At 46.5% G+C, this 24,725-nt stretch overlaps 1 protein-coding gene across 4 annotated transcripts in view; it reads left to right on the top strand.

Annotated features, from left to right (window-relative positions):
* ELMO2 (engulfment and cell motility 2) overlaps positions 1-23,734 on the top strand; it is a 417,013-nt gene extending 393,279 nt beyond the window's left edge. For all 4 annotated transcript variants that reach the window (XM_085619396.1, XM_085619393.1, XM_085619394.1 and 1 more), the window contains 3 exons: positions 6,274-6,356; positions 7,464-7,541; positions 22,614-23,734. In XM_085619396.1, coding sequence (XP_085475522.1) covers positions 6,274-6,356; positions 7,464-7,541; positions 22,614-22,814 — 362 coding nt within the window. In that variant the 3' untranslated portion in view covers positions 22,815-23,734. The remainder of the gene's footprint in view (positions 1-6,273; positions 6,357-7,463; positions 7,542-22,613) is intronic.
* Positions 23,735-24,725: the final 991 nt, after the last annotated feature.

Below are 24,725 nucleotides of genomic sequence, written 5' to 3'. Positions count from 1 at the left end.
CCCGATCTCTCAGCTACCAGGAATAGGAAAAGTGGCTGAGAAGCATGTCATTTCTACGCTCTCAACCTTCCTGGAAAACAATAATTGCCTTCATTCCACACAGACAGGATTCAGACCTCAGCAAGGCACTTAGACTGCACTTGTGACAATGGTGGAAGAACAAAGAAAAATTCTGGATGGAGGAGGCTGCACTGCACTTATTTTACTTGATCTCAGCGCAGCCTTCGACACGGTTAACCACCATCTGTTAATTCAAAGACTCAAGAATGTTGGAGTTGTCGGCTCCGCATTAAAATGGTTTCAATCCTTTCTAGAGGATCGATCCTTTGTAGTCTTTGAAGAAGAATTTACCTCGAAGCCAATGCCTCTTAGATGTGGGGACCCTCAGGGCTCATCCCTGAGCCCCACGATATTTAATGTTTATTTGAGACCCTTGGCAAAAATAGTAACACCATTTGGTATCCAGATCATCTCCTATGCTGATGATACTCAGCTGATGGTGTCGCTTAATCAAGTGGACAAGTCATGCTCAGACTTGTAATCATGCTTGGGAAAGGCCTCTAGTTGGATGGACAGTCTGAAACTTAATGGAACTAAGACAGAGCTGATGCTCCTGGGTATTCATACAACTCGGAGAATAGACTCCATCTGGCCTAGCTGTCTGGGCCCTCCTCCTTCCCCCAAAGAAAAAATTAAGAGCCTTGGGGTGTGGTTGGATCACAATCTGGATTTTAAGGTGCAAGCATGCAAGGTGGCAGCTTGTTGTTATGGGATTTTAAGAATGCTGAGAAAGATCCAGTGCTGGTCCAGGCACTGAATATGTCTCGCCTGGACTACGCAAATGCCCTTTACCTAGGAGCTCCACTTTCCACCACTAAAAAGCTGCAGATTGTGCAAAACTGTGCGGCACGTCTGCTTACAAATACTTCCAAACGCACCTCAGCCAAACCTGCGCCTACATCCCTTCACTGGCTACCGATTCAAGAAAGAATCCAATTTAAGGCTATGTGTATTACACACAAAGCCTTCTCAGGCAAAGGTCCACCGATCATCAGATCCATCATCCAGCCTTATCACTTCCTTGGGTCTTTATGATCTGAAACCAAGCAGTTGGCAGCAGTTCCTGAAAAAACGGAAATAGCAAAGCGGAGGGCGCCGCTTCGCGTATAACGCTGCTAAACTGTGGAATCGCTTACCCCTTTGGATTCGCCTTGAACCGAATTATGTGACCTTTCGCAAGCATCTAAAGACCTTTCTGTTCCCCTAACTCCTTTTGAACTTGAAGTTGCCCTGCATTTAGCGCTGGGATGCCCCCGGGTAACCATGCGCTCTAGAAATGTCTTTTTCATTCATTCATTGTTAAGACGAGATTAGAAATCTAAAGATTGTGCTAGCATGGCAATTATTTTGTGGTTTATGTCTTGGAAGTGCCCGTCTCATACGTGCTTTGAAGTTCAGTGGCCACAAGGTAAATGGGTCAGCTTTTTATTAAAGCGGCACCGAGCGATCGCTAGATTATACCTCTGAATCCCTAAACAAGCAGCAGAACTATTGTAATAGTTAAATGGTTCCTGCCTGCTTTTGGTGTCTCTCTACTCTGTCCTCATGTTAAAAAAAAATAGTACTTACTTGCTTTTCAGAGCATTTAATTACTGCCATTCCCATACCCTGTCATTTCTGAAGTAGTGAACTTGGCCCGGATGTGACTCATGCCACCAGTTTAAGCATAGGGTGCCAAATCTGACCACTCTCTTTCTACCAAACTGTGCAGTTGAAGAGTTAAGGGTCATTGACATATTCATGGAATGCTATCTTGTCATGCAAGCAAATGTTTTATGCTTGGACCTTCTAAGATCCACAAGTGATTAATTATTAATTTAATCTTTTGCATAGCATGCTCAGACCTCCAACAATGGACAGACTGTAGCAAACGGCCCATAGAAGCAATAAGTAGAGGAACTTTAGAGGCGATGACTAAGCATGATCATTGGTTATTAAAAGGGAGTTTTAGAGAGTGTTGCTGTTTATACATTTCAGAGTCCTGTAAAAGATGGACTATTGTCCTATAAACAGCATCCTGCATTCCCCTTTGTCTCTAGTTTACAGAATTGTCAATGATTGGTAGCTGGTCATGGGTGCCAGGTGAACCCAGGCAAAAATTTGCAGGCATACCACTTGCAGACAAACTGTACATCCAAAATCTCAACTTATGGGCCTATTTCTTGTCGGTCCTTGCTACTATGGTATGTCCACCCACATATGTGGTCTCATTTTGCCATAGCTGAATGAGTGGGGGAACCAAACACTTAGTCATATGAACAACTCCTATAAATTCCCCAGTTATAAAAGATAAATTAAATCTTCCTCTTAGTTATTCTCAGACCCTGCAGGATATAAGATGTGAGCAAAGTGCCTTGATTAGGGTTGGGCGGAATTTGCGAAATTCACTTTCGCAAATTATCGCGAAAATGTTAAAAATCTCCGCAAACACGCGGAAATATCGCGAAGATGCAGAAGTTTTTTTCCAGCCCGTTCGCGGCCATCTTGTTTTCACTTGTCTCGCGGTGCATGATCGCGAGAAGAAAGACGTGATCGCGCGACGCATGACGTTACTGCGGGCGCAAACTGTCGCGAGACAGCGCAAATGGCTACCAACAATCCAACATCTCGTGGAGAACGCGACCGGATCGGGAAAACTTGTCGGCGAACGTGGGGATTCAGGTAATGTGATCGCGCGCACGCGAGAATGTATTATTACAGCGCGAGCAAGAAACAAATTATCGCTAAGCTGCGAAATGTGGAAATTTTGACATTTTCGCGCTTTCCGCGGAACGCGAAAATGCCAAATTATCGCAATTTCCGCTAACGGAACGGAATTTTGGCCCAGGCCTAGCCTTGATCAGTTGCACTAGAGGAGTTGAAATGCAGATGATGGGTTTCTTTTCCCAGGAAGCATGACTCTCTACTCAGTTTCTGTTTTTGTTTTATAGCACATAAAATAAACGCAGGTGTCTTGAGGAATTTCAGGTCCACGGAGAAGGGAAGATTGAAGAGGTGCAGGTGAAGAATGGATGGGGGACTGGTTAATACCCCTGATACACTCCCTCCTAAGGAAGCTGAAAGGCAGGCGGAGGGCAGTGGCCAGAAAGAGTAGGGCCTTTTTCTTGGAAGCCTTGTTCCCCACGTTTTTGTAACACTGGTTTCTTCAAAGATAATTTAAATCCCAATACGCTCCCCTTGGGGAAATGAAATGCTTTTTTGGTATAGGCCAGATGGAAGCACACCTTGTGCCATGAAGCCAGACTTCCACTTTTTTTTTCTTCTTCAAAAGTGTGTAGGAAGCATTTCAGGTCCTCCACAATGGAAGTAGATCAGAGACTAACACCCCCTGATCTACTCCACCAGAGGAGCTGAAATGCAGAGGGTGCGTAGAGCCTAGAGAGAGGCATGTCCTGTGCCAGGAAACCCATTCCCCCCTCGTTGTTTGTGTTTCTCTTGCTTAAAAAAATTGTTTTAGGTGTCAAGGGCTAATGTCACCGTCCCCCTAGGAATAAGATCGTGGATAAAGTCCCTAGTATGCTCCCTCCCCCCCCAATGGGGCTGAATGGGCCTCTGGACAAAGGAGATGGGGTAGTGGCCTCAGGAAATGAGTGCCTCCTTCTATTACATACAGTTAAGGGAATAAAACCTGGTATATAGTGTGCCTTTTAGCCCTATTCAGGGGATGGGCAGATTAATTTATAGACCCAAATCTACCCATAGAGGGGCTGAAAGAACTGCTTGCCCATGGATACGGCCCCCTATGCCAGGACGGGTAGCCGCCCATTCCATAAAGGAAGACCCTGATATTTAGTGGTATTTTCAGTCCACCTGGGACGGCTGAATTTGGGAAAAACTCTGCTCTCCTCCCCAAGGGACTTTAAGGACTTCATTGTTAAAGGAGATGGGTTGCAGTCCAAATGCCAGTAAAGTCTGCCCCCACACTGTGTCTAGTGAGGAGACTAAAGATAAGCCCCAAGTCTGTTATCTAGTGGGGCAGATGGAGTTTTTATTAAATAGATGCAAGGCTTGTATGGGATGCCAAGGAGTGCAAGCCTGCCAGTCCAGTTATCTTTTTGTTGGTTATTAATTTTATTCCCCCTGTATTTAATGGTGTTTTCAGCCCCCTGTGGCAGGGGAGGACTGATTGCAGTGAAATCCCCAGTATAAGCAGTGAGATTGAAAAGCTAAGGAGGTGTACGGAGCCATGCTTTTTGCAAGGTGGCTGTGGTTTCTCCCAGATCAAGAAAACACAACCCTGGTGTTATGTTGCATGATTCCTTTCTGGGTATCGCAGCCCTGTAGTGATCCCCATGCAGCAAACAATTTGGGACAGATACCAATGAAAAGTGGAGATCTTGCTATTCAGACATACCTCCTATCTGATCAGTGTGGGTACAGAGCTGTGCCCCAGCCACTGGAGCTGAATGGCTCCTACAGCTTGAGATTGAAGACCAGTGATGGAAACACCCCAGAGGTATGCTGATATAATCAATTCACTGAGGCTGTACATAGTGGATGATGTAGAAATCTTTCCACCTGGTGGAGAGGGAAATGAGATCAGACCTCAGTGAGAGTACTGGTGGTTGATTGCTCCCTGATGCTACAATGTGATCTCTACATACTCTGTGCCACAGAGTTCGTGTGGAGGGCATGGACGTCACTATCTCTATTACTGAGGGATTAATAGAGCTGCCCATCTATTAACTTGGACGTTTGCTGCCCAAAGGAGATTTGTAGGAAAAACATTTTGTACAGACTTGCACACTTTATCCCGGGACTTTACTCATGGTATGTTGCTCCCACATATATAATGAACATAGAGTTTTCAAAATGCATACCTTGGGAGAGCAAGGACCACAATTGTGGGGAACTACGGATAGATAGGAACACTGGTGAAAAAGTGTCTTCAATTAAAAGCATCTGTCATTCTCCCTTAGACTTGTATAAGCGGGATGAGGCGGCAGTAGCAGCCTTCCACCATTGGTGGGATAACCTTTTTTTTGTGTTCAAGTAGTTTGCATTAGTTAGAAATGAAAAAGAGGCATACATTCAGACATACATGCGACACAGATAAAATCCATGTAATACAAAATGCACATGAGAATACAGTTGATTACACAGAACAAATTGGTACGGCAGAGTCAAAGAAGTGGAACAAATGAGGAAGGACACAGCACAGCGATGCGTCCGCAATATAAACAATCAGCACAAATGTGATCAATAGCATGTACACCCCTTAAGCAATAGAGCCTAAGTTCTGGTCTCAAATTTCAAAACAGAACAGAGAGCACCTCTGGTGGACTCACAAATTGTCTAGTCCTTATGAGGCACGCTCATTGCCCAGCTTTTTGCGCTTACGTTTCCATCCCAAGGTTTCTTGGGAGAGGAGTTTAACTTACTGTAGTGCTCTGGTCTTCTTTACGCACTCCTGCCTCTTCCGTTTCCCTTGGTGAGGAAGGTTGTCTGGACGGATCAAGCTCTGCGCATCCTAATAACCATGGACTGGGTTGGAGGGTTTTAGTACTCTGACCTTCTGAGTCTGTGTGTCTGTCCCCCATTCCGCTTACCTCTTCATGAGACCTGGTCTCCCAACAACAAAGCAGAATTTTACACCTATACCTCAACAGCCTACACCGCTAGGTTTGGAGATTGAGCGGAGCTAGATAAGTGGATTCGATGTGGCCATGGACGTACTGGATATCACTTTGGGGGCTCACTCTCCTGTCAACAAAGTCAGTCTCTCCTTGACACTGGGCAAAGGTTGTGGCCTGGTATCAGGACCTTTGTTTTGATCTGCTGGAGGCTAAACTTTCTGATGTTCTTCTGTGTGTCCTGTCTTTTGCCGCGCAAGAGCTTGCCAAGTGCTAGACATCTGTCAGGTGTCAATCCACATCATGACCAGACGTTACTGCCTTAACTCTCAGGACCGCAGGTCTAGCTGAAGATTACTCACTGACTCGATTTCCTCCATGCTTCGTTGAGTGGCCATCTAGGTGTTTATAAGGCTCAATGTTAGATTTTGAACACTGTCACTGTACACAATCTGTTACTGTTCTGTGTCTAAGGGCACAGAGGGCTTGTTTTAAATTGATGCCAGAGTGCAGGGGTGGCACCTATATACAACACTGAGCTTAATACACTATCGGGTAGTGCAGTTCTGCAAACACATCATCTGCATACCTTTTTAATTCGTAATCTTCATACATCTTTGTCTTCCTTTTTTTTCCCCAGTTCCAGTGGCAGACATCAAGTCAGTGGTGACTGGAAAGGACTGCCCTCACATGAGGGAGAAGAGTGCACTGAAACAGAATAAGGTATCCTGATACAACGTATGTCTGAAATCTGGCTAATGGGTTTTGTCTTCAGAAGTGTAATGCTATCCACCTCTGCAGAGGGCCATCTGTTGCCACTCTTCAAACTTAGAGAGCCCCCCCTGGTACCACACCACCACCCTGTTGACAGGGCTCTTTGCTGCTGTTCTTCTATACCATCTGAGAAAATTGGTAATGTCACTGCCTCCAGCCATAATGGTATTTATTCCCCCAGCTTGCTGCTTCCCAGTACAGATGGGTCACCTTTCCTAGTTTCTGTGCACCCCATCCTTCTAAGAATCTCACCTGAAACTACTAACCCCGACCAGGCCTTTATGGTAGAACACTGCTGCGCATGATTCCTAACCTGGCAAGGGTCCATTGAGTCATTGCCTCCTGATCTTGGATGCCATATGCTGAGGATGTCCTCTCGCTGAGCATCTTCTGATGTCACTGCCCACTCATGACTTTACTCCGCTAAAAAATTGCCTATCACCCTCATGTCCTGTGCTGCTATTACTATCCCAACGTGAAAAACTTCCTGAAAAACTTCCTGATCAAACATCACTATCCCAGGTGATGGTCCGTACTTCTTTGCTGTTTCTCAGCCTGGTAAGAACACACCTTGTTGTCCTTGATAACCAGCCTATTGTCAATACTCCATTTGTCAGGTCTCTTGTCTGAGGATAAGGTACCCTGTCGGTGGTTTCCAATGAGTCGACAACCTCCTCTGCTGTGATCCCAGATTGATCAGAGGAGCCTGTGCTACTGATGTCTCCAGTCTGGTTTGTGTGTTCTGTGCTGTCTGAATCCCCCAGAATGGTACTGGCCTCTCTTAGAATGAGTGTTCTCTTAGTTGGAGCACCTCCTGTAGTTGTAACTCACCTGAAGAGCTCACCTTTATTCCAACACTCCTCTATCCTGTGTGAGCAGGCTTGATTCACATTTCCTGTGTTGTTGTAGATGGACAGCTACTGGTGCATGAAGTAGTAAACATTCTCTACCTTTTGTATGAACGTAGTCTTCAGGTGGTAGGACGGCCACAGAGTGCTTTTCTTCTTCTTCATATTCAGAGACACCTGTGCTAATTCCTTATTTTCCCCACACCAGGAAGTTTTGGAATTGGCCTTCTCAATTCTGTACGACCCAGATGAAACTCTGAACTTCATTGCACCAAACAAGTATGAGGTAAGCAAGACACATTCTTCTAGATCGGCCTGGGGTTGCACAAGATATGGAATTTAAGGCGAGTGAGAAGAGTTTTAGAAAAGATAGAAAGGAAGACTGTAGACACTGGGTAATAGAGGTTTTTTTAAGTTGTCGGTGGAAGTAAGTTTGGGTAATGCACAATCAGAGGATGAACTTGAGAGCGTGGAGAACACTATCTTCTCTGGGGCAAAAGGCAGGCAGGCACAGGTGTAACAGTGAAACTACTTTGGACTCTGGGGTATGAGGTTGCAGGGTGGTGAGGAATTAAGAAAGGGTGCAAACATCTTTTGACTGAGTGGTGCATATCCAGATGATGTTGTCCATAGAAATGTAAGGATGTTATCACATTAGCTTCTACTTTGTCAAGCACCACTTTAATCACACAAAAATATCTCCAATGAGCACAATGTCCCCGCATCAGAAGACCATTTGTAACTCACAAAATACAGCTTTTGAACTGATTTGCACCGGACTCCACATACACCATTGCTATCTTTCCCCAATGTTGGCATCTAATTTTGCAGCTGCTTCTGTCATTCTGTCATTCATCAGCAGTATGTGCAGTTAATTTAGCAAGCACCACTGGAATCCAACCGTACTATGTATGGTTAACTGAGTAATATCCGCTGTCTTCCAGTGATGGTATCTGCACCTAACTCAGTGAGCACTTCTGTTATCCAGCCACAATATGTGCAGATAATTCAGTAAGCAACAGTGTCTTCTAACCATATCTGCACCTAATGTAGCAAACACCTCTTTAATCGAACCCCTGCATGTGCACCTCACTCAGCAAACCTCCCTGCCATCACATCCACAGTATGGGCATCTAACACACTACAAGATCTCATGACTCACTTAGGAGTCCAGCCCCTCATTTAACTTGAACAGGTGGGGTAACATATAATGTTCATGGCATATGTAGCTGTAAATGCACAAGCTGTGCTTACTCCTGCCATCTAGTGTTGGACTCAGACGTGTGCAAGGTGTTTTTCTTTGAAGAAGTCTTTCGAGTCACGAGCTATAATGACTCCACCCATTGTGTATGGGCTCTATTGTTAGATTGTTTTCTCTCTGCCATCAGGTTCATACATGCCCATTCAAGCTCGTTTGATGCCACATGGTGTTCTCACCTGGCTCGCTTGGGTTATTTTTACTTGTCGGACGAATTAATAGTATACGCTAGCTTTAGTTCCAAGCGTTGCATCGCCTTTTACATCGGTTCTGCGGTCGAAGAACTGTAACGCCCCATATGGAGCTTAGCACCTCTGAGGCTCCATCGATTCCTTGGCACCAGAGAATGTACCTGTGATGGAAAGACCTACATTCCGCTATATCCTGAAGTGTCGAGCGAAGTACCCGAATACAGACCCCCATCTGGTGTGTGACGTCTGTCTGTCCGTGGACCCCCAGGAGGCCTCCTTCTGGAACAAGAAAACCCTCCAGTACTGAAGGGATTGTCACATCACCTCAGCTTTGATGGTGCTCAACTGAGCTGACGATACTTCGAACCTGATCAGAGAACAGGACACCGAGAGCGAGCTGCAGCCAGAAGCCTCTGGCGCAGAAGCTCAAGTGTTGCCAATGCACAAAAGCTCTGGCTCCGACATCGAAGCGAACGAGCCTCCACACCACCCATCTACAAAACTGGATGCAGTGAGTACCAATATACTGCCTCCCACACCGACACCACTTGGAACCCGAGCATCACCTATGAGGGGGTTAAGCCTGAAAACAGTCATGAGGCCTCCGGTCCACCACTGCCGCAAGGCCATGGTCACTACTGAACTGCTGAGTCGGACCTGAAGAATGTCCCTCTCGTGGCATTGAGGTTTGCCTCCAAGCCACGACCTTCGACAAGTGGCTTTGATGATACTCGTGAAGCTGGCCTCGGAGTCCAGACCTTGAAAGCTGAAATCAGGCTCGGCTAGGCAGGCCATTGGACACCCTTTGCTCTGAGAAAACTGTCTTCCGGGTCATCATACTCTACTGCTTCCGAGGATCAAGATCATCTCATCCACCGTTGTCTTCAAGAGGAGCTCAATGCCAGACAACCATACATCTTCATTCATCCTGAGACTGGATGAATTCTAGCCAAGCCTGCTTTTCCGGCAAAGGACCCTATTCCTCCAAAGAGGAAACTGACTTTTGAAGAGGCCCTGAATCCACCCTTGGAGCTGGCACCCAAAAACTGCGATGCCATGACAGACACCTCTCAACCACCTCCTTTGCCACGCTTACCTCCACGCTTACCTCCACCTCCTCACCCGTTGTCACCCTCCTTTGCCTTCTTCTCCAACACCTCCACGCACTCCCCACTACTAGCAGTGTACCCTTCCCCAGAGTTGCCTCTGGGTTCCCCTCCTTCAGGGTTTGGAAATAATAGTCCATGGTCTCCCTATGACCCACAACCCCACGCTGACCTGTGGGATGAATATGATGTAGAGCCCCCGGGTGATATTGATCCGGACCTCTTATCTGGCCAAGTCATCCCAGCCGGACAACACTACTGCATACCACGAGGTTTTGCAAGGGACAGCTGCATTCCACTAGGTGGAGATGCACAAACAACCTGAGGAGGATGACTTCCTGACTTCCTCATGGATACACTCTCCACCTCCCAGAGGTCCATGCAATACTTGCCAATGCATAAGGGGTTGCTCAAACCAGCCTATGACATCTCTAAAGAGCCAGTCCAGGCATGAGTCATCACGCCTAGGGTGCGACAAGAAGTATTAAGTGTTCGAGGCATGTGGGCTGCTGAATTCATATCTGTGCATAGATCGCCGCCTAGTGTTGGGTCCGGATGTTTGCACGTTGTTGTCCTGGAAGAGTCTTCGAAGTATCCTGGGATAGGTGACTCCTTCCCTGGACTACAGTGCGCATGGGCATCCTCTCCATCCTCAGATTGTTTTTTTCCGCCATTGGGTTCGGATGTGCTATCTTGACTCAAGTTAGGAAAATCTTTTTTCAGGCCAAAAGGCCTTTAGTTCGCGTCGGTACTGTTCTCGATCGGTATCGATAGTATCTTTGTTAGTTTACTAACTTACAGAACAAACTTTCGCATCTTACCCGACCGTCGATTCGACATCAACGATGGAATCGAGGACACCATTCAAGAGGTGTCCGGTATGCAATGCGAAATATCCCCACGTCGACGTCCATCCGGTGTGCAACAAATGCCTTTCACCGGATCACGATGAATCTACATGCATGGCCTGTGCCAGATTTCGATCCAAGAAGACTCTACGGAATCGACGAGCGGCGAGACTCGAGGCGCAGCAAGCGGCACCGGCACCAGCCGACATCTTCAACGCCGAGACCGAAGATGTCGAAGAAGTGGAGAACCTACCCTCCAGTCCCGTTTCCGAACATGACTCCGGATCGGAAGACATCGACGACACACTCTTTCGCAGAGATGAAGACGACACCGAGGTAGGAGACTACAATGAGGCCTTAGGGGCCGAAGAGAGTAGCTCCGGTGACGAGCAAGGCCTACCCGTTCAGACTGAAGAAAGCCCAGTGCAACAGTCTATGGCTCCGGTCGAGGGATCGCCTTCGGGCCTTACCCAAGACCTATCCCGCAGTTCTTCGGCCCCGCCCTCGGGCCCGGCCTCGGACATTCAGCGGCAGCCATTAATGCCCAAAACGGCCGGTTTCCCTTCTTCAAAACCGAAACCGAAAGCTGTATTGGTTCAATTGAAACCGAAACCGAAAGTGGCGCTGGTCGGATCGAGGCCCTCCACACCTTCGACGCCAGCAAAACACATCGGCACCGAGCGCACCAAACGAGACTTCGGTGCCGAACTCGAAGCGGCCGACGTCGGAGTCGACATAAGGAAGAAGGCCTTCGGTACCACCAAACCTGCTCGGCTCCCGGCACCGACGCCATCGACTCTGACCCCAAAGGTCAAACAGCCTGCTGCGTCTCACACCGCTTGCACGGCGACACCAAAGCCACACTCATCGAAGAAGTCGACGGCCATTCCCGCCCCTCGACTCGATGACCCACCGGCGCCGAAAAAATCCACGACCGCCTCAACAGAACCGGTCGGTGCAAAAGAATCGAGGGCGCTCCAGACTCGGCTCATTGCTGCGCAAAGCACCAAAAAGAAAATGGTCCTCCAGGACACGTCGGGCTCAGAACCAATTAAAGCTCCAGCAGCCTCTTCGGCACCAGCCAACATTACTTTTGGCCTGCCACCATCCACGGCCCCGAAACTGTTCCAAATCAGGACACGGGTGACCCATACCACGATCACGCCTGACGAACGCTCTGCGGAGACGTCTCCATCGCATCTAATCGACGCCGACACCGGCAGAATGATGCTCCACAAGAGGAGAATAACTTCGGAGCCGGCTTTGGACTCCTTCAGGATTCCACTTAAAAGAAAGCTGCCTGTAGCTTCAGAACCAGTTCTTTACGAACCTTTCCACTCACCCTACCAGGATCCACAATCCTTCTCTCCCACACACTCCGACACGGATGCGTTGGTGGACTACATGGGTGACCAAGTCCCCTATCCCGGAGACATGGACCCTGACGGCCAACAGGACCCTGATCAAACTTGGGATGACCCTGTGGACCCAGGTGCACCTATGGATGCACAAGACCCGCAACTCTATGGAGCAAAAACATCTCCCACAGAGGACACTGCAGCGTTCAACGCTCTAATTGAACGTGCTGCGGCCAATCATGGGGTGCAACTTCACTCGGACACCGTCGAGGACGACTTTCTTATGGATACTTTTGCATCCTCAGAAAGGAATATAAAAATCTACCCATGTTGAAGGGTGTCCTCAAACCAGCAAAGGACATCTTCAAGGAACCCACCAGGGCAAGAGTGATAAACCCCAGGATCGACAAAAAATACAGATCAGCGCCTGGGGACCCTACTTACATCAGAGGCCAATTACCTCTGGATTCCATTGTCGTTGCGAATGCTCGCAAGAGGGCACACTCACAAACAACAGGTGACGCTCCTCCCCCGGACAAAGAGTCCAAGGTGTTAGAGACCTCTGGCAAACGGGTTGCCGCCCAGGCAGCCAACATATGGCGCATTGCCAATACTCAAGCACTCCTCGCTCGCTACGATAGAGCGCACTACGACACATTAGAGCAACTAATCCAGCATCTCCCTGACCAATACAGAGAAGGTGCAGAGATCCTCATCAGGGAGGGACAGCTCCTCACAAACGCATCCATCAAGTGTGCGCTGGATGCCGCAGACACAGCTGCCAGGGCCATAAACACTAGCGTCATGCTACGACGACATGCCTGGTTACGAATCTCTGGATTCAAACCTGAGGTGCAAAACAACATACTCAACCAGCCTGTCAACCCCGACTATTTATTCGGCCCGGAGGTTGACACCACCCTAGAGAAAATAAAAAAGGACACGGACACTGCAAAGTCCATGGGGGCTCTCCAGACTCAGTCCTTTCGGAGCGGCTCCTTTCGTCGCCCCGGAAATAGAGGAGCAGGTAGAGGACAGGGGTCACAGCAAACATACAACAAGGGCAATACACAAACCACCTACGATAAAAACACCCGGGGTGGATATCGTGGCTCCAGTACAAAGGGCAGAGGACGCGGCTACGGCAACACCAGGTCCTCCCCCAAGAACAAGCAGTGACGCCCTCTCCCTTCCTCCCGACCACATAACACCTGTCGGGGGAAGGCTACAAAGGTTCCTGTCCACGTGGACCTCCATCACCACGGACAGGTGGGTCAAAGATATTATCAAATACGGTTACTGTCTAGAACTAACCTCCACTCCACCCACAATACCTCCAAAAAACCGTCCTATGTCCTCAGAGCACTTAACGCTCTTACAGCAGGAGGTGCAAAGCATGCTTCTGAAAGGCGCAATAGAGGTCGTACCCGTCCACGAGCAAGGTACGGGGGTGTACTCCCTGTACTTTTTAATACCGAAAAAGGACGGGTCACTCAGACCTATATTAGACCTGAGACCCCTAAACAGATACATTCTTTCCGAGCATTTTCACATGCTCACTCTACAGCAAGTCCTCCCGCTGCTCAAGCAGGGAGACTTTCTAGCCACACTGGACCTCAAGGATGCGTATTTCCACATACCCATTCACCCCTCACACAAAAAATACCTCAGGTTCACTGTTCAAGGGCAGCACTACCAATTCAAAGTCCTTCCCTTCGGCGTGACAACGGCACCAAGGGTGTTTACAAAGTGCCTAGCTACTGTGGCGGCACATCTACGGAGGCAGCACATACACGTCTACCCTTACCTGGACGACTGGCTCGTTCAAGCGAAGTCAGCCCAGCAATGTGCCAGCCACATGTCCCGCACCATTCACCTCCTTCACAGTCTGGGGTTCTCACTGAATTACCCAAAATCCCATCTACAGCCCGCACACGTACAACAGTACCTAGGTGCGACTATAGACACTCTGGCGGCCACAGCTCAGCCAAATTTGGTGAGAATCAACAGCATGCAAATGCTGATTTCCAAGTTCAAACCACAACACTCCCTTCCCGCGCGAGTGTTCATGCAGTTGATAGGCATGATGGCCTCCTGCATCTTCATAGTCCCCCACGCGAGACTACATATGCGCCCGCTTCAGGAGTGCTTAGCACGTCAGTGGAATCAGGCTCAAGGACAGTTGAAAGACCTAGTGTTGGTGAGCGGTCGGGCATACAACTCTCTGCATTGGTGGAATCCACAAAACCTTTGCAAGGGCCGACCGTTCCAAGAGCCTGTCCCACAGATAATACTGACGGCGGACGCGTCTCTCCAGGGATGGGGAGCTCATGTACTCCATTACACAGTGCAGGGACTATGGACACAACAACAAAAGAAGATGCACATCAACCTTCTAGAGCTGATGGCAATCTTCCTCGCTATGAAAGCATTCAAAGTACACTTGTGCAACAAAGTCGTGTTGATCCGGACGGACAACATGACTGCCATGTACTACATACAGAAGCAGGGAGGAACACACTCTCCACAGTTGTCTCATCTGGCTCAGAGCATGTGGAAGTGGGCCATTCAAAGGAACATGTTCCTCATGGCAGAACACCTCCCCGGCAAAGACAACCAGATGGCGGATCTGCTCAGCAGACACAGCCACCAGATGCACGAGTGGGAGTTACACCCATCAGTACTCCAACCGTACTTCCAGAAGTGGGGTCATCCAGAGATAGACCTATTCGCGACAAGCGAAAACGCAAAATGCCAAAGCTTTGCCGCCAGGTTCCCACATCCGCAGTCGCAGGGCAATGCGATATGGATGAACTGGTCCGGCAGATTTGCGTACGCTTTTCCCCCAGCACCACTGATACCGCTGGTGGCACGCAAACTGCGTCAACACTCACTGACGCTCGTCCTAGTTGCTCCAACGTGGGCACGCCAGCCGTGGTACACCACCTTTCTCGAACTTTCCGTGGTGCCACATCAAAGGCTGCGGGTCAAACCCGAGCATTTGACGCAGAACCATGGAGAGATTCAGCACCCAGATCCACAACAGCTGAACCTGGCAATCTGGCTCCTGAAGTCCTAGAGTTTGGCTACCTGAACCTGCCACCTGACTGTATGGACATCATTAAGGAGGCCAGGAGACCCACTACCAGAGCTTGCTATGCAGCAAAATGGAAGAGGTTCGTCATTTATTGCAATAATAATGACATTAACCCGCTAGACGCATCCATCCAAAACATTATTTGTTACCTATTACACCTATACCGATGCAATCTGGCGTACACCTCTATACGTGTCCATTTGACCGCAATCTCAGCCTATCTGCAGACCAGGCAGCACCTCTCTCTATTCAGAGTGCCTGCCATCAAAGCATTCTTGGAAGGACTTAAACGAGTCATTCCACCAAGCCACCCACCGGCTCCGATGTGGAACCTCAACTTGGTCCTCACACGCCTGATGGGTCCACCCTTTGAACCTCTACACTCATGCGAGATTCAATTCCTTACCTGGAAAGTAGCTTTCCTAGTAGCGATCACTTCTTTGAGAAGAGTTAGTGAACTCCAGGCACTAACCGTTCAAGAGCCATTCATACAGGTTCACGCCAACAGGGTCGTACTACGTACCAACCCCAAATTCATGCCAAAGGTGGTATCGCAGTTCCACATGAATCAAACCATTGAACTGCCCGTTTTCTTCCAAAACCCACAAACTGTCGCAGAAAGGGCACTCCATACACTAGATGTCAAAAGGGCCCTCATGTATTATATCGACAGGACCAAACCCTTTAGGAAAACACAACAACTTTTCGTTGCCTTTGCCCCACACCACAAAGGTAACGCTATCTCCAAAGCAGGAATAGCCAGATGGATCGTTAAATGTATTCAAATTTGCTATCAAAAGGCTAAACGCACTTTAACGATCCCCCCACGAGCCCACTCAACACGCAAGTTAGGGGCCTCAATGGCTTTCCTAGGAAACATTCCTTTGCATGACATATGTAGAGCAGCCACCTGGTCCACTACACATACATTTACCAAACACTATTGTGTAGATGTGCAATCAAAACAGCAGGCAGCTGTAGGACAGGCTGTTCTCAAAACTCTTTTTCAGACCGCTGCAGTTGGCACTGGTAGCCGCCGCTAATAAGAGGGCACTGCTATATATTCTATGCACAGATACGAATTCAGCAGCCCACATGCCTCGAACTGAATATGCTACTTACCAGTATGCATCTGTTCTTGGCATGTAGGGCTGCTGACATTCATATCGCCCTCCCTCCTCCCCGGCGCCTGTAGCAGCTGCAGCTCTCAGAATTACTGTAAGCATGGTCATCACTTTCTATATCTACTCCATCACTGCCACAATGGCGAAAAACAATCTGAGGATGGAGAGGATGCCCATGCGCACTGTAGTCCAGGGGAGGAGTCACCTATCCCAGGATACTTCGAAGACTCTTCCAGGACAACAACGTGCAAACATCCGGACCCAACACTAGGCGGCGATCTATGCACAGATATGAATGTCAGCAGCCCTACATGCCAAGAACAGATGCATACTGGTAAGTAGCATATTCATTCTCCTTCCGACCCTGCCTACATCAGGGGTCATTTGTTGTGCACACGGATCGGAAATGTGCAAATTCCCAGGGCACAGGGGATACCACCCTCCCTTCCTGACCGAGACAGTAAGAAAATAGATGCAGCAGGGAAACGCATTGCGTCCCAGTCGGCCGCACATAGGCGTATCACCAGTTTTATGGCTCACTCTGCCAGTACTTTGGCTTACTCTGCCAGTACTATCACACCCACTGGGACGAGATGGAGGAGAGCCTGCAACACCTCTCGCGCCAGTATTAATTGATAGGCCAGGAATTAGTAGGTATGGGGAAGATTATATCCAACACACACATTTGATGTACCCTAAAGGCAGCAGATACCTCTGCTTGTGGGGTAAATACCAGTATCCTCCTCTACAGACATGCCTGGCTGCATGTTTCTGGTATTAAGCCAGAGACACAGCATCATTTGGTCAACTTGCCGTTCGACAGCAAACATCTGTTCGGCCTGCAAGTTGACCAGATGCTGTAAAAGATCAAAAAGGATACGAAAACTGCTAAAGCCATTGGTGCTCTAAAGACCACATGTGTCTGTGGCACTTTTTGCTGCACACAAAATTGTAGAGGGGCTCAAACCACCTCCCCCGAGGCATCCACTTTCCTAGGCAACAGCAGCAGCAAACACCCTCTCGGGTTACTACAGGGAAAGATATCAAAATAAATCAAACATAGACAGGACAGTGCAGACCTCTAACCTAAATCACACCTAACCTGTTATCCCCAAATTCTCAGAGTACAGTATATCTAAAACTTGGACTCAATTTTAGCACCTGCTGTCAAAGTGCAGCCCGACACAAGGATATACAAATTCAAATGCAACAAAAGGTGCACCATACAACTATTCAATAGTTTCCGTAGGTAGTAGACAAATAGTCCAATGTGATTTCCAAAGTGCGTACAAATCTTCCTTTATTCTGTATATTTTTTAAAAGTTCATATATAAGTCAGTGCAACAGATAACAGCCAACGCGTTTCGTCCAGACCACTGGACTTCTTCCGGTCTGTAAAAACAACATATATAAACAAACATGAATACATACATACAAAGATATACCCAACAATTGCATATGCAACATAGAATCATATATACAAATACACTTTAAATTTGTTTCATAAGCCAAGAAACAACAGCACTATGTTGTGAGTGCCATGTTTCAAGAATTGGCATGTCCAAGCAGTCAAGGAGACACAGAATACAACATGAGTCATACAAGACACATTTGAATACCTATATACATATATAGAATACATCAAACAGCATAAAATTACACCAAGACACATCACATGGGACACATACGAGTAACCCATAATTGGGAACAAACAAATTAAATTTAAAAAGTATATGCATATGAGTACTCCAAGAGTCTAATGAAGAGAGAAGACGGTAGACCAGAATAAGTTGGAGAATATAAAGAGTATAGTCACTAAGCTAAATGATTATTATTAACACGCCTAATGACCTATACATTTAGCCATCAAAAGTGGTGAGAGCTATAGTCTTTAGGGTGTATATACATATATATATACATATATATATATATTTTGAAGGCATTATGAAATATAAGTGTGTGTATATATATATATATATATATATATATATATATATATATATATATATATATATTTATTTATATTTCATAATGCCTTCAATTGGAATAAGGGAAAAGTCAAGGGACATAGTTATATACATGTAGCCATCTGCCTGCACATAGGTCTGGACTGAAAAAGCCAATTGACCAATTCAGTTAAAACAAGCAGTATACGAATCCCAAAGATTTCCCGCATTAATGTTTGCGGACAACACTCTGTTGCTTTCAAAGTCTCCAATGGGTATGCAGCGGGTGTTGAATCAGTTTATCAAATTCTGTAATAAAAGGAACCTGGTGGTCAACATCAATAAGACCAAGTACATGGTTTTTAATGCTAGTACCACCAACTGCCCCCATCCTATGATGGAAGGCAGACCCCTCGAAAGGGTCCAATTTTTGATTACCTGGGTTTAACCTTGAATAATAAAATGGGGTGGGGTCCTCAATTGGCCAAGGCCAATTTAAGATTAACTCAGGCTGCTGGGGGTATCTTAAAAGTGCAGAAGAATTGTACCCACAAAATAATAAGCACCCCCTTGAAATTTTTAGAGTTCAAGCCAGGGCATCATCCCTTTATGGGGCGGAACTCTGGGGACATATATCAGCAAGTGACCTATCCATAACAGAAAATAATTTCTTAAGGCAATTACTGGATTTGCCAAGAAGTACTCCCTTGGGCCCGCTTAGATTTGACTTGAACATTCGCCCAATCGCAGACGCTATTGCTGCTCGGCCCCTACTTCATTGGAGGCGGCTGTGGAGCACTCCTGAGCTGGTGAATCATAAGGAGGAACTTAAAGTGGTCATGGCTTTACTAGGATCTGGTAGGATCCCTTGGCTATCATTTGTAAGACGATCACTCACATTGATTGGGCTCGAGGATCTCTGGTTAAACCCTGAGGTCTCTTGCCCAGCCATTTAAAAAAAAAAAACATGACATGTGTTGTAAAAGATTTTAATTTAAGGAATCTCTTCCGCTCAGCAAAAATTTCAAGTTTAACTGACATCTTCTTGGATGTTAAATCCTTTTATAGCTTTGAGCCGGAGATTGATGCAATACAACCCACTTTGGCGAAGAAGCTCTACCTGCAATTTAGATATGGCACTTTGCCTCTTTATTCCAACATTGATAGGTGGACAGGGGGCCCGGCACGTCCTTGCCCAGGTTGCCGAACTGAGGAAGAAACTCCCGTACATGTTATCCTTTTCTGCCCAGCATATGTTAACATCAGGAGGAAATGGATAATTCAGTTGTGTAAAAATCTGGGTGTAAAGCAATACTTGTTTTTTTTTTTTTAGGATCTTAAAAACTGACACCAATGCAGTGATTGTGTCTGCAGTAGCCAAATATTTGTTTTCAATGTGGTTAATTTGAAGGAACTTGACAATTAATATTGCTACACATCTGCACTAACTCTATTGGACAAGGAGAGAACAGATAGCATTTTATCAGTATAATAACCATTGTTTTTATCAATTTTAGGGCTCTAGACACTATCTAAATTTTATAGTTTTAAAGGATATGTTTAACAACTTAGTTATACAATTGTGATATACGCATGAGTTGTATTGATTGATTAACATATTGTATAGAATTGCTTTGTTATGTGCTTTTATGGCAAATCAAACCGCAATAAAGCTTAAAGAAGAAGAAGAGGAATAACAAAGACATCCCAACCCCAAACAGTTCCATCTTGCGATTTGGCACCTGAAGTCTTACGAGTTTGGGTACCTCAGTCTCCCATCGGAATGCCTGACCATCCTTAAAGAGGGGTGCAGGCCACAACCAGAGCCTGCTACACAGCCAAATGTTAGAGTTTTGTTTTAACTCTTTTTATTAAAGAATAGAGGGAGATACAGCGTAATAAACAGCTAGTCGCCTACAACCCGGTGATGGGCCGGCTAGATGGATTGATTAGCATTCAATACGTGTGATAAAGGTATTATTTGACATCACACTTATGTTGGGTTACACAGCAAGTCGCCTATAACCCAAATTGGGCCGGCCGCTTGCAGAGACTACTGTATTAAAGAAACTCTGTGGTAGAGCTCCTTCACACTACAAAACAAATCAACTCCAATAGAAATAGATAAACAAGAAAAAAGAACTAGGAAAGGAGAGGGGGTGGGGTGAAAGTCCCCAAAGAATCAAGTTGGGGGGGGGGGGGGGGGTGGGAGAGAGAGAAAATAAAGTGCGAAATGTGGAGCTGAAGAGAGGAGGAGGGAGAGAGGGCTGGGGGGGGGGATGGGCGGGAGAGAGGCTGGCGCCACCAAAGGTGTGGACTGCAAGAGCGCAAACGCTATGATGTTGAGGGTCACTAGCAAGCGCTGAGAGCATGCAGACCAGGGTCAGCGGCAGTTGCAGCAAGACTTGGTTTAAGGTGGGGGCACCCCATAGACCATTCAGCTGGGACCGGTTGCGCGCATTCCTAGGTTGTCTGCGGTTGGAGGGGAAATTGCATCATCGAAGAGGCGGAGGGCCCTCAACCTCGGGGGTTTGAGTCTAGCATATTCCAGTCGTCCTAAGTGATCCACCAGTGGGCTCCACAATTTGGTAAACTTAGCGTCTTGGTTTTGTAGTCACTCTGTAAGGAGCTCCCAAATGTTAGAGTTTTGAGCATTACTGTCTTCTAGACATATTGACCCTCTCCAGGCAGCTGTCCGAGATATTGTCTGTTATCTGCTCCACTTGCAGAGGTCAGGCCTTGCTTACACTTCCATCAGACCTCATTTGGTGAGTGGTGCGGCTTATCTTTATAACCGAGAACACACCTCCATTTTCAGGTTCCTATTACAGAGGAGCTTAATAGGATTATCCCTCCTAGGGTGCCATCTGCACCGTTGAGTCGCTCCATTCTTGCACCTTGCAGTTCCGTTCCTAGAAGGTAGCATTCCTCATAGCTATCACTTCCCTCAGACGTGTCAGTGAGCTCCAGGCTTATACTCTGGAAGTACCTTTTTTCCAAGTTCACCCCATAGAGTGTTCCTCAGGACAAATCATAATTCCTTCCTAAGGTGGTTTCTAGCTTCCACCTTATTCAAACTATAGCACTCTGTTTTCTTCCTTGATCCAGATTCAATAGCAGAAAGAGCTCTTCAAATGTTAGATGTCAAAAGAGCACTTATGTATTACATTCACAGGAATAAACCACTTCATAAGTAACAACAGCTCTTGGTCTCTTCCCCAAACTACACAAGGGCCTTGCTCTCTCCAAAGCAGGTATAGCACGCTGACTGATCACATTCCTATAGACTTGTTATGCCACAATACCTCTGCCTGTTCCTTCTAAACCTCATTCAACCCATAAAAAGGAGCGTCTATGGCTTTATTAGCTAAAATTCCTGTAGTTGACATCTGCAAAGCAGCTACCTGGTCTACTCCCCAAACCTTTACTAAAAATTACTGTGTGGGTGTCTTAGCTTGCCAGCAAGATAGAGTTAGCGAGGCTGTCCTAGTCACACTTTTTCAGTCTTCTACAAAAACCTCTGGCTAGCCACTGCCTTGGGGGCACAGCCTGTGTATCTACACCTACACATGCCACAAACTGAAAATGTTGCTTACCCTGTAAGAATCTGTTAGTAGCATGTGGTGCTGTAGATTCACATGCACCCACCCTCCACCCCAGAAGCTGTTGAATATTGAAGCTAATTTCCATTCATCATTGATCTTCTTTCGCATAGCCCTCTTTTCTGTACCTCTATGTTCTATCTACATCCTCACCCTTTGTGCAGAAAAACAATCTAACAGTGGAGCGGATTCCCATACGCATTACTAGCAATAGCTGGAGTCCCTATACCCTGTGACTCGAAAGACTTCTTCATGAAAAAAAACAACTTGCACACGTCTGAGCCCAACACTATATGGCAGGAGCATGTGAATCTACAGCACTGCATGCGACTAACAGAGGCTTACAGGGTAAGTAACCTTTTCCTTTCTTATTCACTGAGCCAGTGGTCCTGTCCAGTGACTGATAAGCAACCTTGTAGTTCCTATTGTTATCACCATTTATAATGCAATATCTTGAGGAAAAACAAATCCTGTCCCCAAATTGGCAAGCACCGTCATTAGACAAAATATCCTGCTACAGTGTGTCCCAGTTCTTCAGTTCTCTGAACCCTACTGCACGCCTTAGAACTACTCTTCACCCATTCATTAGTTCAGCTCCTAACTGAGGCCTATCTGTATTCCTAGGAGTATCCTTAACTCCTAGCTCAGTGAACACCGCAACTGTCTGCAGCAATAGACCTGCACCTATTTTGTGAGCATTGGCTGTATTTATTTTACTTAGCTATATTGTCATTATCTTTTGAGCAACTGCATACTCCTGCTCTCTTCCTCGCTGGTTCTCTGTTGCCTTGCTCATTCAATAATAATTTCTCTTGCTGTCTTCCACAGTACTGCATTTGGATTGATGGATTGAATGCCCTGCTGGGGAAGGACATGTCCAGCGAGCTAACCAAGACTGACATGGACACGCTGCTTAGCATGGAGATGAAGCTACGTCTTTTGGACCTTGAAAACATCCAGATCCCAGAGGCCCCACCACCTATTCCCAAGGAGCCGAGCAGCTATGACTTTGTGTATCACTATGGCTGAGTAGTGGATTCCTTCATCCTGCAAAGAGACCTATCCCAGCACCCAAGCGGGGACTTCAAGCTGGGGAGAGGTGAGAGAGGGACTGTGCCTGTCCCGAGATCACTCACTAAAAATTGCTGTTTACTCAGACAACATGAGATTACGTGACACAGATGACCAATGAACCATCGTAGGTCTCCGCATAACAATTGTCTGTTTCTGGAGGTTGTCTACATTGCTCAAGAAAGGCATCTCACCAATCTGAAAGAGACAGCACCAGAAAGACTCCCTCATTAATGACTATCCAGCAGCACTCGACAGCTGACATGAAATGCCTATGAGGACTGATGCCAAACTGTTTCCCAGCCTGGCCATTTCTTCAATCTGGAAGTAAATGTCAAATCGCATTTCAAGCAGACAGGACGGGCCCACCTATCTATGTCACTGGCTAAGTGAGGGTTAGATGTAATAACATTAAAGACAGTATGAAGAGGAGACCTGATGTCAAAGGCCTTATGAAACTAGATTCTGGAGCTCCTGTTCCACTATCCATACCTGATTTGCTTGGGTTGGCCATGGGATGTTATGATTGTGCTCTCTTGACTACTTTGGTTCCATTTGGCTACACAAGCACTACCTTTCAGGCCAGATGGTAGAAGCAGGCACTCTGGCTTCTCAATGGATTCTACTTTTGGATTCTCCCATCCGCCATCTCTAATTCGGTGGATGAATCTTCCAATCATGTTTCAATTTTTGATCAGTGTAAGTCTTGCGCTTTATAGCTGCTCCAGTTGTCACAAGGATAGGCTTTTTTCATTTTTAAAGTACTTTGAACCAGTTGACGCTAGAGTGTTTAAAACTTCTTTGTTTTTCAATACTTGTGAAGAGGGATACCAAATAGAATTATATCGACATAAAGCCATTAAAGCATGTGGCATACATCCATTTGATGCAGAACCAATTAATTAAGACCAGGAACTAAGCTTTTGTGTTCCCATTTCCGCCATGGACAAGAAGAGACCTCCTTTTTTATTTCCAGGGTTCTGTTGCCTCCTGAATTACCCTCTTTACCCTCCACCCCTGTAATTATTTCTCCAGTGAGGATATGCTAGCCATTCAGTTTGGCAGTACTTTGCCTTGTTTCTCCTTGGCAGTACTTTGCCTTGTGTTTTGAAATGTTAAAGCCCTACTTTCACTGAAAATGTTTGTCTGAGGCGGGGTCCTGTCTGTCTGTCTTTCCCCCGTCCCCACCCTATGGCCTCTAGCCTGTTTTTTTTAACCCAGTTTGTGTTTTCCATATAAGGCTCTCGTCTCTCTGTTCATGATCCCATGATTTCTTTTGTTTATAAATTGCCTACACATTATCATAATTGCTATTTAGCCGATTCAATGCAGGTTAAACTCTACTTTCTCACGCTAAGGTTTGTAGACCTGGCTGTCTTTTGATATGAGTCTATCACTTGTTGTTCACAACCATAGAGCCATAGAACTATGTGATCCTACTCTCCTTTAAAATAGGTCCTGGTAAGGCAAGATATTTTCTACCTATTGTGTTTACGACGCCTTTATTTGGATTTTGTGCTTTCTTTCACCATCCGATCATTCGCCCTGGTGGGAGGACTTAGTATCTTGATTTCACTCATCCCAGGTTTCTGCAGATCGACTAAGATTTATAAAGGTTTTGTGGGGTCTGAGGATGTGTCCCTCTAACATATGCTAGTCCATTGTAGTATATTATCTGATGGTAAGCAAGTACGTATGGGCAAGATGAAGCAGACATTTACTATGATATGGTACAGATGAGCAAGCTTTCGTAAGGGATACACTGCGGTGCTTGGGTGGCCACCATTCAGTTGGTGCAAAATAAGGCTTTCAGTGTGCCAGGTGGAGGATGGCTAAACCTGCTTGGATGGTATATCAAAAGGCAGAATT

The sequence above is a fragment of the Triturus cristatus genome, chromosome 7 (assembly GCF_964204655.1).
Source record: "Triturus cristatus chromosome 7, aTriCri1.1, whole genome shotgun sequence".
Classification (NCBI taxonomy): Eukaryota; Metazoa; Chordata; class Amphibia; order Caudata; family Salamandridae; genus Triturus; species Triturus cristatus.
This window is presented reverse-complemented; position numbering and strand designations above follow the sequence as displayed.